The sequence below is a fragment of the Vidua chalybeata genome, chromosome 16 (genome assembly GCF_026979565.1).
Source record: "Vidua chalybeata isolate OUT-0048 chromosome 16, bVidCha1 merged haplotype, whole genome shotgun sequence".
In the NCBI taxonomy this organism is placed as follows: domain Eukaryota; kingdom Metazoa; phylum Chordata; class Aves; order Passeriformes; family Viduidae; genus Vidua; species Vidua chalybeata.
Genome location: NC_071545.1, coordinates 10,958,688 through 10,975,042, shown reverse-complemented (window position 1 = coordinate 10,975,042; position 16,355 = coordinate 10,958,688). Strand labels below are relative to the sequence as shown.

Here is a 16,355-nt window from a genome sequence, read left to right as displayed (position 1 = left end):
CATCTGAGCAGAGCCACCTCTGGAGAACAGAGCTGGTCTTCCCTGGGGTGTGCTGGGGGAGGCTGGTGGCCGTCCCTGCAGGCAAGGCTGGTGGCAGCCCTTGGTTACCCCTCAGGAGCTGAGCTGCCCCATGCCAGCCTGCTCCCTGCACTGACACAGCCAGAGCATGAAATATGGATCAGGAGGAGGAAGCACATTCCCTTGCCTTTTATAAATAATTGCTGTGCTGTGGGCAGTGAGGGTTCAGGGTAACCACAGCGGGGGAATAAATGGATTTTGAGGGGCTGGGAGAGGGGAAGACCTGCCCTTACCCCCCAACAGCCTGATGCCATGGGCTGGCTGAGGGGCTCCAGCCCTGTGGGTATGGGGAGGACTGGGAGGATTTAGTGTCTGACTGGGTGACCTGCAGTGAAGCTCTTTCTGCTGGGGCGCAGCTGGATCCGCAGGCGCTGACATTTGCCTTGGAGTTCAAACAAAGATCCCTGTATTGGCTTTATTGGCAAGGCAGTGCCAGGGACACTGCTGGATGTGTCCTGCTCCTGGCCCCTGCCCTCCTCCGGTCCCTCTGTCTCCCTGCTTCGGGCAGTGCCTCTCCCAGGGAGGAATTTGGAGGCAAGGGACTCTGTTTACAGTTCTTTGTGTGAGATGTCAGCCCGGGGATGTAAACAGCGCATGGTTTTGCTCAGAGAAAGTACAGAGCCACCACTGGCAGCATTTTTCCATTAAGGCAAGGGCTGGAAACCTCCTGGCATGGAGGGCTGGGCTGCTGGGAGCTGCAGCTGTGGGAGGAAAGTCTCTCTGTGGAGCACATGTAATAAATAAATAAAAAGGGAGCAGCACAGCAGCTTCCCTGAGCTGATGTAGTTTCTGTTCCATGCAGTGTTCAGATGGAATTTCCTCATGAAAGACGGATATTCCTCTGTTCTCTTCATGTGAGCATGGAGTGAGCTGTGGAGGACTCGGGCACATGCAGTTGTTTGTATATTGGGGTTTGGGGAATAGCAGCTTCATTGGGGGTTACAGATCTGGTAATTTTTAGCTTAATTTGTATTTCTATCAATAGAAACATTTATTTTCCATGTCTATTTATCTGATGCCTTTAGACTCAGGGACATCAGACCTGGTGACTCCTGAACTCCCCTGCCATGCCCTGTCTCTGCCTCCTGCTGCCCTGAATCCAAAAGATCAATCAAGTGCAATTCCCTCTTTCCTTCTTGCTTCCAGACCCGGACTGGGCGTCCCACAGCCTCGGGATCTTCATCTGCCTGAACTGTTCAGGCATCCACCGCAACATTCCGCAGGTCAGCAAGGTGAAGTCGGTGCGCCTGGACGACTGGGACGATGCCCAGGTGGAGGTACGTGCACCTGGGCTGGGAGGGTCCCAGCCAGGGGCTTTGGGCTCTTTCCTTTGCAGCCCTTTCTAAAGACGCCGCAAGAAATGGGATTTCAGAAAGTGTGTCTAGATGGTGAATGTGGGAACGAGGCTGTGATGCTGATTGAAGTAGAACACCCATTTTGTGAAGGATTTGTGAGGTTTCCCCACCCCTATAAAGATGTCCGTGAACTAGCATGTAGAAATTACTAATTTTTAATGGATTGTCTTCTCTTGTTTCTTACAGTATCTCTAGTCTAGACTAGACCTCTGGTCTACCACCCTGCCCAGCTCAGCTATCTCTGGCTTTGTTCCTCTTAAATTCACAGTTTGAAAAACCAAACCCTCACAATATAAATTCTCTCTATTTTTGCCCCACACCTGCCTGGATTTGTGTGGTGCTGCTAAAGGCACCCAGGAAACCTTTCTGCTTTGACTACTGGTACCTTCAAAGGCATGAAGAACTCTACCAGTCATTGATTTCTGTCTTCTGTCTGTAGAGTTGAGGTTTTTCTGAAAGCTGCACCTCGTGGAGTTGTGTGTTTTATGAGAACAGGCCTTAGTGTTGCAGGGTTTTTTCCTTCCCTGGTATTTTTTGGGGGGAGTAGATTGAATATGTAAATGCGAGAAATTCAAAACCATGACAGTAATAAAAAAAAAAAAAAAGCTTAGCTGCTTGTTATGTTTGTATGCTTGGTATTTGACACAAAACAAAATGTATTTAGCATGGCTGCCTGGAAAAGGATGGGGTTTTTACACTTATAAAGTGAATTTCAATAAACAAAATACATGAATAAGGAAATAAGTAGTTTTCTTTGCTGAGTTCTCAACCAGCCATTTGTGTATCAGAAGAAAAAGAGGGCTGTCAGGGGAGATAAAAACATTATATATTTATTTATTGGAAGGGAGGACTATCAAAGTAGATAGAACTTTTATATATGTATTTGTTTGTTTATTTGTTTATTTGTCTATCCCTTCAAGCTCCTTCCTGAGGTAGCTGCAATGACTTTGCAAAAACAAACTCATCCTTTTGGCACAAGTGATGTGATCAGAAGCACAGGATGTGTTGTCAGAGGCTATCACCCTGCTGGAGCTTTAACACATGGAGACTAAAAGCCAGTGTGAAGTTTTTCCCTCTGGTTACCTAATCCCCATCTTGGATTCCTGGGATCCATCTGATTCCCATGCCTGAGGGGGAAATGCCACTGTGTGCTGCCTCCTGCTCCTGTGGGGATCATGCAGGTGGCACTGGGACATGTCCTCAGCATCATTTTAAGCTGTGGGATCCCTAGTAATAATAACTAATATTTATTTGCAGCAACCCTTCTGTGCACAGTCCTGGGCAAACCTCTCAGTAAGAGAAGAGGTCCCCCATCCCAATAATTTTATTGCTTTGTAGAAGTAAAAGAGAATAAAAGAGAATGCCATTAACATTTTCTTAATTATTTCTGTTTTTTTCTCTTTTTACAGTTTATGGCCTCGAATGGAAACAATGTAGCAAAAGCAAAATATGAATCTAAAATGCCACCATTTTATTATAAACCAACGTATCTTGACTGCCAGTAAGTAAATACCTCTGCTGGTAAACATCATTTATTTGTTTGTGCAGCTGCAGCCTCTGTAATACATTAGTTTTAGCATAAGACTTTTTTTTGCCACAATGGAGGTTTCATTTATAAAAGGTCCTGAAAATGTTTTTCCTTCTGCAGGCATATGGTAGAGTTTATGCTACGTGTGGGATCTTATTTAATAAGTACAGTTGAGATGATGCAGGGGAGTCAATAGTTTGTCTGTTCCCCAGACTCTTCCAAGTTTCTAGAGCTGCAAGAATGCCAATTTCTACCCATTGATTTCCTCTGTCTTTTCAAATCCCCCTTCTGCATCAAGGCAGAACTTGCTAATCTGCAGTGTCAGATTCTGGGTTATTTGTAATGCAAAAATACCGGGGCTTTGTGTTGGTTTGGTTTCACCTAGATGACAGATAATCTCCCCCATGAAGGAGGAAGGTTAAAGGTTGTGTCTAAGAAACCAAAAGGTTGTGTCTCCTGTGCAGTGTGGAGAACCTCCCTAGTAAGCTGGGGTGGGCTTTGTGGAGCAGGGAGCTGAGCAGCCAGAATGTGCTGGGTGCAAGGGGATGAACTGAATTTGGCTTTTAGGGTCCAGCCCTGCTGTGTACCAAGGTGTTTTTTTATTTTTGTGAGAGTGGAGCTGCCTGGCCTGACAAGAAAAAAACATCCATTTATGCGATGTTCTGAGCTCCAGAATCCCAGCAGTTTGGCTGTGCCATTTTGAGACTTGTATGTGCCTGTCATGTTGGGGTTGGAGAAGCAGGATTGGTAGGAGAAACACAATTCTGGGGGATTTTGATTTTGTTTACTCCCCAAGTCTCAGTTAAGTTCAGTTAGATGCTGCCTATCTGATGATACTCAGGTTGCCCAGGGGCAGAGTCCTGGTTCTTCTCCATGACCTATCCCTGCCCAAGGGGTGCAGAGCTCGTGCTCCTGGCAGGGAGCAGGGCAGGTCCCTCCAGCTTGAGGCGTCCTGAGACCTGGGTGCCAATCACACCTGGCTCCCCTTGCACAGTGAGAGACAGTGGGAGCTGCTCCTGCTCTCAGGCAGCTTGGAGACCAGGAGCATTTCCATTCCTGCTGCTGTGGGGCTGGCAGGAGTGTCTGTGGCTGGTTCTGTGCTCGGGTGGTTTGTCCTGCTGGACTGGTGCAGCTCAGCCTGGCTGCTTCCCTCCCTCCATCCTGCAGAGCTGTGTCACTCTGGGGAGCTCTGCCAGGCAGTGGCTCAGCTCCAGCCACAGCCCTGCCAGGGCTGTTTGAGCTCCCAGGGACCCTGCCAGGGCTGTTTGAGCTCCCAGGGACCCTGCTGGGGCAGCCACTCCATCCACAGCCCATGCCCATGGCTGAAGGAGGGGCACTGTGCTGGGCTGGGAACCTGTGAGGAGCTGGAGCAGGGGATTGAAAGGATTTGTTGTTGTTTGGTTTTGGTTATTTACCGATTCATTGGGAGGATGAGGCAAGGCCAGTCTTCCTGGGAGCAGCTAGAAGATTAATTTCTGACCCTTTTCTGGTCCCAGCTTGTGCCTGTTCTGCACTGGGACTATTACCTGATTCCTGTACTCAGGCTGGAGCTCTGCTCTGGTAGGGCTTCTCTGGACCAGCACTGCTGGGTCCCTGCCATAACAGCAGGATGCAGTGGGGTGGATGTGGCTCTCACAGGAGCAGAAAATGTCCTGACACTGCTGCAGGATCAGCAGCTGTGGGCACATTACACCCTGGGAGCGTCTCAAGGATGCTGTGCCCAGTTGTATTTTTCTGTCTCTAGTTCAGGGCTCTCTGTGCCTCTCAACAGATGCATGCTAAACAAGTGCAGGGGAGTGCTGCTTTTTACAGGGAGGTATATTTAGCTTTTCCCCCGCCTCGCTGCAGTCCAGTCACTGCAATAGCATGAGCTGTTCCCAGCTTGCAGCCCTGGGAAGCATCACCATGGATGACACCTCCATCCAGCACTGGCAATGATTCCAACCACCTTCTGCAGCATCGAGAGGTTTTGGTGCTTCTAATTCCAACAGCAGCACATGCTGGACTGCTGCAGTGCCTGGGCAGCTGCTTGTTCATTTAAGCTTCTTAATTTTATAATGCTGTTTCTGGAATCCCTCTGCTTTGGTTGCATGAATAATTGTGAAGTTCGGGGCAAGAGGGAAGAAGTACTGCAGTGCCAGCTTGTCCTTTTTAATTATTGCCTACAATGTTGTGGTCAGCTCTTTGGGAAATTCATGGTGTTTGCCTGCTGCATTTGGCTCCTGTATCCTTCAAAAGCCCAATTGTAGCTTCCTGGTTCTGCATGACACTTGGCAAAGGTTAGAGAACTTGGAGGGGTGCTCTGAAATTGCCCAGGGAAAGTTCATAGGTGAAAAAATTACCCCACCAAAAAAACCCCAACAAACCCAAAAAACCCAAATAAACAAAAAATCCCCTTCTTTCCTCTCATCTCTGTCTGCCAGCACTGACCCATGCCCCAGGGACAGTGACCAGAGCAGCCAGCTCCTGTTCCTCTGGGGTGTCCCTAACAGTGAAATGAGTCACAGACTCTGGGATGTTCCTACACCACTGCAATATTGGCCCAAAGAGCTTTGGGTGTGGAATTTAAACCACAGAACCTCTCTTTGGATGGTCACAAATGGTCATGGCCCAGCTTGGTACACCACAGCAGCAGACGGAGAGCTGTGAAACAGATTTTTGCGGGGCAGATACATTGCAAGCACGTGGCTGAGTTTTGAGTCACCACTCAGCAGCAGGTACTCACTCTTGAGTAAAAGCAAAGGAAAAAGGCTTTGTTCAGTCCTTGACTTGGCTGAAAACTGATAGAAGAAAGTGAGATAATCTCTTAGTGGGCTTTTGCAGAACTGGAAGTACAATCCTGTCCCTGCCCAATACTTACCAAGGTTTTGTGTTGCTTGATTTGGGAATGCAGAGCCTCATCCTGTGGCATTGCGAATGAGCTGCAGTGCTTTGCTCTGCTCCTCTCTCCGTGCTTGGATAAGTGGGAGCTGCATCTGCTCCTCCTGCAGAACAGTTCAGTGTAGTGACTGTCAGCACAGAAAAATGGGGCAGGATGGGGTGGCATGAGCTGTGCTGGTTGTGTGGTATCTGGAACGAGATGAGCCATCAGTCAGAGAGAGGCACACATCTTGAGGAGTCATCCATGTACTCAGCTAAAGAACAACAGTTATTAGCTGAAGTGACTTTTTGTATTGATGGAGATGTGCAGAGGGAAGATTGCGTGGTAGATCTCTGGATTTTTTTTTTCCTAATCATTTGAGGTTTGGTACATTTGGTAGAGGAGTTGCCAAGCCCACCAGCCCATCACCTCGGACTGGCGTGAGAAGGCCAGCATAGCCTTCTCACCACTTCCTCTGTCACCTGCTTTTGCCAGTACTTCATAGATAATAAAAACTTTATAGACATAAAAACCTTCATTACATAATGTTCACAGGAGTAAAATTGAGATTTGCTCAGGTTCCTAGTCATTAGTAAGCATTTTCAGATCTTACATTCACAGCTCTCAGAAGTGCCTGATGTCTTGGGTGTAAAGTTTGAGGTGCTGCAGTGTGGCCACTGGGAGTGGCTGCTCATCAGTCCATTCCCAAGTGGTGGAGCCTCCTTGGTGGCTCAAATTGGTTGCTCAGGATCAGGAATTCTTTGAGTCACCCAAGTACTGAGATCTGCCCAGTCCTTCAATCCTGATCAGCCATGGGGTTCTCTCTTATTGTTCATTTTCTCTTTGCTGTTAGCTTGTAAAGCTGTTAATTCATATTGATTCCTTTAATTTCCAAAGGAAATTGCTACAAGGTTGAGGTAGTACTGACAGAGGCTGTTTCCTACATGTTTTTAATTGGTGTTTAACCAATGAAAAGTAGTGTTGTGGTGTACTGGACAGTGCATGTAAAGCAATCAAAAGGGGAACCAGTTAGCATTTTATATGAGAATGTTGTGATTTTGCATGCTCAGAATCAGTTTTAGCTTCTCCAAATCCATAATGAAAGGGGTTTATGCCTTGAGAGCCAAACCCCTGTCTTTTTGCTCTCCTCTGGCAGCTTGCTGTGGGGTGCTGCTCTTGGTAGGGGAATGGCACATCAATCCTCAGGCTCTGCAAGCTGAGGTGATGCACAGAGAGCCTGGAAGAAGCCCCCAGCTGTCTCATGCCTCCAAAAAGCTCTTTAAAATCAAGTCCTCACAGCAAGAACTTACTAGATAGGAAAAGAGTGTGAAGCTAGACAGGCTTTTAGTCTATGCTGCAGTGGCTCTCCTTGCAGTCTGAGCAAAGAATTTGGACTCTGACTTAAAATTTCATTAGAGCAGTTGTTTGACAGAAACCTGGCATAGCTGCATCCACCAAGCTGCCTGTGGAAAGCATGTTGCTTTTGCTGGAAAAACCTCTAACAAATTCCAGAAGCTACAAATTTGGCTTCTGGAAATGGTGTTTCTGGATGCCATTCATTTCTTTTGTCTTTCTTGGACTTGGTGGTGCCTCACAAGGATGCAGTTAGGCAGTGGTAGTGTGTGGTGTTTGATGTCTTTTGGGCCACTTTCACCTCTGGCTGGGGTTTCTTGTCTGTCATATGTCTCCAAAAAAGCCACAGCTTCTATGTGCAGCATCTGTGGGTGTGCTCTGGAGTGCATCAGCCCGCCCAGCTGAGAAAAAAATCAGTCTTGGGAAAAAATAAACTGGAGACAGAATTTGGCTGGCCAGCACCTCCTCCACACAGCACACCGAAGCCGTGCAGCCACAGTTTGATATTAAACTGCTTGAGGAGCTTTTCCTGTGGTGCTTTTTGCTGTGAGCTTTGAGTAGGTGGGACCAAGATAAAACTGCTCCAGTGGCTTCATCTGGAACCTTCCTCACTGGCCCCTGGGCAGAGCCCTTGTGTTCATGTGGGTGGTCAGGAAAGCAAACAAGTGCCTCCAATGGTGTTGGCAGTGCTTTGTCAGCCTCTGGACCTGCTGTCCCTCAGTCAAGCTCAGTCCTTTCCCATTTGGGGGATGAATATTTCCCTTAATCTGTTGGAAATGTGGATTTCCTTAGCGTTTTGTTTTGTTTTATTAGTGACGTTTTTTGATTTTCCTCTAGGTTTTTGATGAGTACAAGGACTTTTCTGTTCTAATTGCCAAAAAATGACAAGTTCCCTGTAACCAGCAGCCTGACAGATTTAAGTGGGCTGTTGAAGCTTTTGGAGTTGATCCTGAAAGCTGTGTATCTCCACAGTTTAGGAATGATGCACTTAGATTTTTTTAACAAACACTAATAATTTATTTGCTGATTTGCTGCATTATCCCATCACCAGAAATGCAGAAAAATACCAGGGGGCTGTTACTGCAGTCCTTTCTGGTCACAGAACTCCTTTTGGAGTCAAAAGTGGATTTGGATGGAGGCTCCTGTGCTGGGTATCCCTGGGTTACATACACACATATTCACGCCTGCAAAAGTTCATTTCAGCTGAAACACAGCAACAGATATTTCTAAAGTCCCTGAAGATATACTTAAATTAAGATCAGGTCAGCAGTCTACTGAAAGTGGTGGCTGTTTTCATACAATCCCTGTATAGTTTGAGGGTCTTCTGCCCTGCAATTGCTCTCAGCTCCTGTAAATCCCAGGACACATTCCTGCTCCTGGATGAATTCATCAGAGCTGTGCTGGTGAGACTGGGGTTTAGCACCAGCAGCTTCTTATGGCAGGATTGCATCTAGTCCCTGAGAGTGAATGTGGTCAAAGTCCTGCTCAGCTTCTCTCTTGCAGTGAAGGGAGAGGGTGAACTCCTCGCTGTCCTAGCTGGGTTTTTGTTTTGGTTTCTTTTACTGGAGTTGTTCTGCTTTCTATAAATAACCACTGGAGCAGAAGCTGCAGCTTGTGGCCTTGCACTGAGTTGTCCAAACTGTGAGCTGCTCTTGGTGTGTCTTGGGTTTTGGGAAATTATTGCTGAAAGAGCTTGGGTTTGTGATGATAAGGAAAGGGGAAGAATGTGTGAGGTGCCAGGAAGCTGCTGGGAAGGTGGCACAGCTGGATTCCCACATGCTCTGGGAGTTGCCAGCTCGTGTTCAGGGACTCAGAGCCACTCATGTTCAGGGCCAGATGTTGAGAGAGGCCCCCGGGAGCATTTTGCAGCTCCTCAGGGTTCCCCTTGGGGCGTGGTGCCTGCTGGCTGCCCGGGGGTGCCCTGTTGCACAAGAGCTCCGGAGCCACTGCAGCGGTGCTGGGGCAGTGCTGGGGGCACTCAGGCCCTGCAGGGACGTGTTCCCCCAGGGATGAGCCCTGCAGGGTTTCTGCTGTACGACCTGCATCCTACAGCAGGAGTGTTTTCCCACTGCTGCACATGAACCTGAATTTGTACTGTGTTCAAACCCCCGTGCTGGAAGGCAGAGACTGGGAGCAGCTGCAGCTCCTGCGGAATCCACTGACGTCAGCTGGAGCTGAGGGTGGTGTGAATCTTCTTCCTCCCAGTTCAATCCCTAATCATCTTGTTGAAAAGGTCCAAGTTTGGCTTCAGTGATAGCAAGCAGTCCACAGCAGCTGGCCAGGAAAAATTGCAAGAAGAGTAGTAAATTGAAGTATTGGTGTTTATTTTATGATTAAATTTTGGTAGCTCTGCTGATTAGTGACAGCATTATAGAACAGGCATTTGGGTGCCACCTTTTGGGTCATCAGGCTTCTATGTTTGTGGATATCAGATCCAGAAAAGGCATCCTGCTTGACCCAGAAGAGCCCCCTTGGATGTTGGATGAGGTTTGAGCAACCCCATGGCAGGGGAGCTGGACTTGGATGACCTTTAAGGTCCCTTCCAAGCTTTCTGTGATTGTACAAAGGGCACCTGAACCTCCTGAGGGTGGCTTGCACCCAGACCAGAGCACAGCACGGGATGGCAGCAGAAGGGAGATGGGTGTTCAGAGCTCACAGGCAAACTTGGCAGATGTGTAACAGCTGAAGATCAGTCACGGGAACAGGAGCAGAAGGGGAGAGGCAGACTTGGTGCATTGTTTCTCTTACAGCAGGAGCTCACAGCTGAGTTTTGGGGGCAGGGAAGCAGTGGTGCTCCCCGAGCCTTGGGAAGAAGGCTGGTGCCCCAACCAAGGAGCTGACACAATGGGAGGAACAAAATCTATGTAATTATTTCCTCCTTTATTGCCAGGAAGCCAATCACAGCCACAGTTCTCATTGGGTAGTGTCTTGCAGATTTATTGAATGTGTTTGCTGTACCTGCAGATGAATTTTCATAAGCAGTGTTGGTATGTTTATATTCTTTGAGCATTTCTGGGATGTGCCTGCTGAAAAATACCATTTAGTTTGCATAATCAGCAAAAAAGAAAAGGTGATTAAGCATATGAATAGCTTTCATTGGCAGAGAAGTTGATGTGTTGAAATGTGATGGTTTTACAAAACACACTCAGTGCTGGGGGATCTTTTACTGTCTTCAGTGTAGGCAGCTCCAAAATGTCTGCTGTGAAGCTGGGATAACACATGCCTTTATTTCTGAGTGTGATCTGCCTGCTTGGGCTATTTAGGGTTCTAGGGCAATTAAGAAATAAGTTCAGTTAAAAATGGTTTGAAGCAACTTCCAGCATATTCTAGATCAAAGTTACTTCATTGGTTCAAGCACTCATGCTGCAATAAAATAGCAAAAAAAAAAATCATCTTTGGAGTATTTTTTTCCTTTTTGGAATTTGAGGTATTGGTGTATAAATCATTGGTATAATTTCAGTATTAAAAGTAAAGGACTTTTTAATCATATTTGCTGCCATGCATCATAAACTGCTTTCTTAAACTTGGCAGTATGGGCTGTGAGTTTGGAAGAGCTTGGCCAGATGGGTTTTCAGCACCTTCTGCTTCTGTAGTGATATCTTCAGGGCAGTAATCTCTCTTTTGTACCTAGTTGGGATTTTTCATTTACTCACCCTGTTCATTGAAGAATGTGGCCTGAGAAAATTAGGTCTAAAATGGTTCATATACTGAGGGAATTTTTTACAGAGGCTGATTGGGTGGGTAGCGACAGACTGTTCTGCTAAATCTATGCATTTTTTTAAAAATAAGTTTCCAATAAAATTGGATGTACAAGGAAATTATTTATTGTTGTCCAGCTGCAAGCAGAAGAAACCATCGACTCCAGACTGTACAATGCAATTTTTGGAAGACTTTTAAATCACACTTGTGCTTTCATTGAAGAATTAATGGTTCTGACTTCTTTCTTAGTGTATCTTGGACCATGTTTCCTTTTCTCTGTATTTTTTTTTCCAGACTACTGCGGGAACAGTGGATCAGAGCCAAATATGAACGAAAAGAGTTCATCCACAGTGAGAAGCAGGAGCCTTATTCTGCAGGTAGTGAAAGACACTTTTGGCAGATAAGTTTTTTGATGTCCAGCACCTTCCGTTTTCTTCCTCTCTGTTTATATGTTCTTTATGTTGATTATTGCCTGTATGTCATTAAGTAGGAGAAGTAAGTGTGGTCTTTGCACAAGATCCCTCCTGGCATTCTCTGTATTTGATTTGGAGTATTGGGAATTTGGATACCTGATGGAAACAAATCCAAGACTTTCTGTTGACTTCCACGGGCTGTTCACCAGGAGCAAGTCAGGCCAAGCACCAGTGGGTTTGTTTCTGGGAGCAGGAGGTGTGAAGCTGGATGGAAGTGGAGGTAAAGGATGTTTGTGTCCTCGAGGTGACTTTGGCTTTGGAGAGATGCAGCAGCCCTGCTAGCCTGCTTTGGGTGGTGCTGGGTGTGTGCAGCACCACCCCACCCTGCCAAGGACCCGTCCCTGTCCCTGCAGGATGCTGCAGGTGCAGCAGTGGGAGCTGCTCTCCCTGGGCACAGGCAGTGCTTTGCAGTTGCAAAGGTGCAGCTCGTGTGACAGAGCTCCTTTCAGAGCTCATTCCAGCAGGGTGACAGTGGCCTTGCAAGGGGCTGGGATAGCAGAGCAGTGGCTTGGGTGATTTTCTTGCAGAAGGGCAGGATTTGAAGAGGCGACATGGAGCTCAACCGTGTTTGTTGTGTGGCTGCACCAGCATGAAAGTGCATGAAATTAGCTGGGTATTTCTTTGCTATATGTAAGTGGCATTTAATTTATTCTGCATATTAAGTAGTTGACACCAGCTAGGTGCTTGGATGACTCTGGGATAATTTTATTAGCAAAGACCATGTTACAGATTAAAGGTTAAAATATTATTTTCATGATGCTTTTCAAGACTAATAATATGCAGGTAGCTCCAGCAGTTTGCTGTCATGAAAACCACAATTAAATTGTGATCTCATATATTCTCAATTTATGTTGTGAGCATTTCAGCTCTGCTGTATTGTGTACATGAGGCACACAGTGTGTGGGGAGTATCCATATTCATAGAGAGTACGTTAGGCACATTTTTATTTTAGGTTTTTATAAAAGCTGTCTGCTGGAGTCGGACGTGTTCTATTAACAATAAATACTTTGATTTCTTGGATAATTTTTGAATGTATCTGCCAGTGTGTGTATAATACCCACTCAAGAATAATGTTTCCAATTTCTACTGTGTAACTTCTGGATATAAAAGCTGGGATTCAACCAAGTACTTGAGGAAAACGCATAATTTTAATCACATGATGAGTCCTTTTGACTCTGAGAAGAGTGTGTACCTGGTTAAAGTGAAGTAGGTGCTTCAGTGCTGTGTGGGAAAAAGGGCAGTGTGTTCTGAGCTCTCTGAAAGATATTATGAGAAGAATTCAAAGGGGAGTTTATTTTAGCAGCGTATTTTGTAGGTGTTCTTCAGTAATGTGGGTGCATAATATTTAACTGCATGCTGAAGTGATAGGGTTTTCTCACCTCTCTTTGAAGTTCAAAAGCCATTAAATACAGAATAGAAGAGAAGAGGGTGAGCCATTTTCAGTGAGCAGTGCCCTGGGGAGGAGGAGGGGAAGAGAAGCAGGCTGGTGGGCGTCATGTAAGTGGTGTAGAAGTGATTTTAGGTTGTGAATTGTCTTTGAGAATGGCACTATCTCCAAAGCCCAGCATAGGAGCCACACAAATGACCTGTGCAGCTGGGATGTCATTTGTTGGTTGTTCTGGACAGTAAATTCCAAGGGGAGCTTTGGCCAGGTGGCTCCTCCTTAGGGGAACCAGGCTGATGTTACAACAAAACAAAGCTGGGGATGCACACCCGAAACTCCCAGTGCCAACCTTCCCCTTCTGCTGCACCATCACAGCCCCCAGGTGTAGCTGCCCACCTGTCCTTCACCCTGTGCCAAAAAGAGCTCCTTCTTCCAGCCTGTCCTGCAATTCCAGGACTCAGCTGGGATTCCAGCTCTCAGGCTGGGAGTTGGTTGTTTTCTGGGGTTGTGTCCTGAGAAGGGAGCCCAGGGAAAGCCCTGTGTCCTGTGGAAAAGGAGCATGCTGAACATCACACAGTCATTTAGGTTGTAAAGATCATTGAGTCCAAGCATTAACTCAGCACTGCCAAGGCCATGTCCCCAGCAGAAATGTTCCTGGGTGTGCTGGACAGTTCTTGTACCATTCTGGTGACATGGGGCTGTTTTGTCACTGTGCTGCTCACGGTGCTGAGCCTCCTGTGCCTGCTCCTGCCAGGCTCAGCACAGCTGGGGATGGCAGAGGGTCTGGAATGTTGCTTTTTTCCACTGACCTGAACTGTCTGTGAACAAACCGAGGTGGCAGCGACACCAGGACTCCCTCCTGCCCATCCCACATCCAGTTGTGTCTCACTGGAGTGTACCTCTAGCTCTGTTTCTTCCTAATGCTGTCTCAGACCATTTTTCCTCACCCTCCTGAATTCCCTGGAGCGGTGTCAGGTTACCAGTTTCTAAGCATGAAACATTTTGTTGCTAATAGAAATGTCAGTATCCATTTTCTCATGTTTGCTGGAAGATTTAATTCCATTTTCCAGTCCCGGGGGCTATTTTGCATTCTGATGTTTGTTCAATAATTGCATGAAAAATAAGAAAATGCTATATTGGAATAGTTTTGAGCAACATCCTTTTCCAGGCAGCCTGATGAAACCCTGGTCAGAAATTCAGTGTCTTTCAGAATATCCTTTGGGGAGAGACTGTCTGGAGCCTGTAGATGCCAAGCAGAAGCTATCACAGCTGAACTGCCAGACTCAGGAGAAATGAGCCTCGGGACAGGAGTGTCAGATGTGCAGGTCAGGGCTGAGAGAGTCGTGCAGGGAAGCCTGGCAGGAGGATGCAGCAAACTTCAGCTGCTGGGGAAGGGGATAAACAAGAGGCAGTGTGGGATGCAAAGGCAGCAGCTGCCCCAAAGGGTCTTCCATGTCTCCCAGACTGCTGGGAAACATCTGCCTCATGAGATACAGAGGGATGCCAGGTAGCAGGATCAGAACTGGGAAACAAAGGCACTTCCCATGTGCAGAAATGCCCACTGTGGGCAGTGCTGAGCATTGAAACCAGCTCTTGAGCCAGGCAAGAGCCTGGCTGTGGATCCATGGGTCTTGGTTCAGTCCCCAGATGAGATAGCCCCTCTTGGGGCTGTGCTGTTGTACGTGCAATCACAGCCACTCACCCTCGGTGGGAGATCACATGGGAACTCCTAAAAGGGAGATTTAGAGTTCCTTGCTCCCCTAGGAGGCCTTGGAGCACAAGCCCATGTGCTGTTCCCAGCTTTCAGCTCCTCTGCCCCGTTAGTGTTTCAGCCTGATGGTTCTGTTGTTAATTAGCATATCAGCACCATTGATTGGACAGTTCAGATGAGCTCAGTAAAACTGATTAAATGTTTCAGTGATCCACCATGGATTCTCAGAGACACCCTCTTGTACATCTGAGCTCTTCATTCAGCTGTAGTATGAGCTAAATAATTTGTTTGCCCTAGCCAGACTCCATGAAACAAAACATTATTTACACTCCAGCAATCCTAATTAACACCATGGCCACATCCCTTTCTCTAGCAGTACATTTCTTGTACAACAGCACAGAATGATGCCTGTCTTGAAACACTCACGTGTTTCAGATTGGCTTTATCCCTTCTGGTAAACGAACTGGCAAAATTACTGTCAGTCTCCAGCTAATTGTCCCTCCTAATGGAGTTTAATGGGGCATGGGTGCTGAATTCTCCTAGAAACAGGGGACAGTTGTAATTGTCATCACAGTCTGGATCTGTATCTCAAGGCAATTGCAAGGTTTGATAAATTTTAAAAATATTTTGATCAGTTTTAAAAAGCTTGGTTGTTTTCCACTGCTGTTGCTAGATGGCAGTTCTGGCAAAATCCCAGAGGACCTGCTGAAAGTTAGTTCAGTTGGGTGCTCTTGATTTCTCTTAATCAAAGGGATTTATTTTAGCCAAGGGAGAGGTGGAGGGAGCAAAAGGGAACAGTATTTGCAGGGCTGGAGCACTGTGATGATATAAACTGGTCAAGGTGCAGCTGCTCTGATGCATCTCAGGCTGCAGATGAGAGAATGGGAACGTGGCCAAGGGAGAGGAAAAGAGAATTCTTTCCCTTTGAACTTTGACTTCACTGCTTTCATTCATTGTTCTTGGGAAGCTGGGGCTCCTCAGCTGATAAAAATTGTCATAGGTCCCATGAAAGTGTTGGAGGAAGCCAGATTTGCACCAGGTGAAGGTTTAAACCCTGTCCTGTGGAGTGGAATTTGGAAGACTGGGATTATTTGACTGGTGGTTCCATAGATGGGTTGCAGAGAAAAATAAAGTGCTGCTACAGCAATCTGAAGTGGCCTGTGAGCTTCCACTGGAGCTGCTGAGAAAGCTGGAAGACACAGGCAAAACTTTGGGCATATTAGCAAAGTTAGTGATGCTCGGGGCTTTAGGCTCTGTTGGATTGCATTCCTGTATTTATAGTGCTGTGGGCTGGATCATATTGTCACAATTCAGGTGAGCTGTGGTTTATTCAGGTAGCATTTCTCTGAAAGTGCTTATTTGCTTGTACTGTCTTCTCTCAGTACCCTAAGGATTACTTGGCTTCTGTGTTGTTTCCTATTTGTCTGCAAATATGACGGCAAAATAAATTATGAGACATAAAAGAACACCCTAAAATAGTAAAATCTGTTAATGTGCACTTTCCATTCCATGAGGCTCTTGCATAATTTGGGCAGCAGTTTGAATTAATTTTCCCCTGCACTCACACAGTTGGAAGGAGCTCTGACTGCAAAGCACTGGAGAAAACACAGGGGACACAAAAATGTCCTTTCCCAGTGTGAGGAAGAGACCCTTATTAGCTCAGTGTGACCTGCAGTGATGTAATGCAGTTTATTTTGGGCCTCATCAGACAAACCAGTGAGCAGTGTTGCAGATAAAATCCAATTATTTTAACTGACAGACCTGATCCTCTGCTGCCTCTTACCCCATTTCCTCCAGCCAGTGAGGAGCTGTGGGTGTCAGAGCGACACCAGCTCTGCCGTGGGTTTTTTCACAACCTCAGAAGCAAATTACAGGGCTGAGCAGCACCCAGGGAGCAAACCAGTGCTAATGGCA

At 46.6% G+C, this 16,355-nt stretch overlaps 1 protein-coding gene across 1 annotated transcript in view; it reads left to right on the top strand.

The window, feature by feature from the left end:
* Window positions 1-16,355, top strand: part of ADAP1 (ArfGAP with dual PH domains 1) — a 51,137-nt gene that overhangs the window by 9,069 nt on the left and 25,713 nt on the right. Inside the window, exons 2-4 of the mRNA XM_053957609.1 lie at window positions 1,225-1,355; window positions 2,843-2,934; window positions 11,168-11,250. Of these exons, the coding sequence (XP_053813584.1) occupies window positions 1,225-1,355; window positions 2,843-2,934; window positions 11,168-11,250 (306 nt within the window). The remainder of the gene's footprint in view (window positions 1-1,224; window positions 1,356-2,842; window positions 2,935-11,167; window positions 11,251-16,355) is intronic.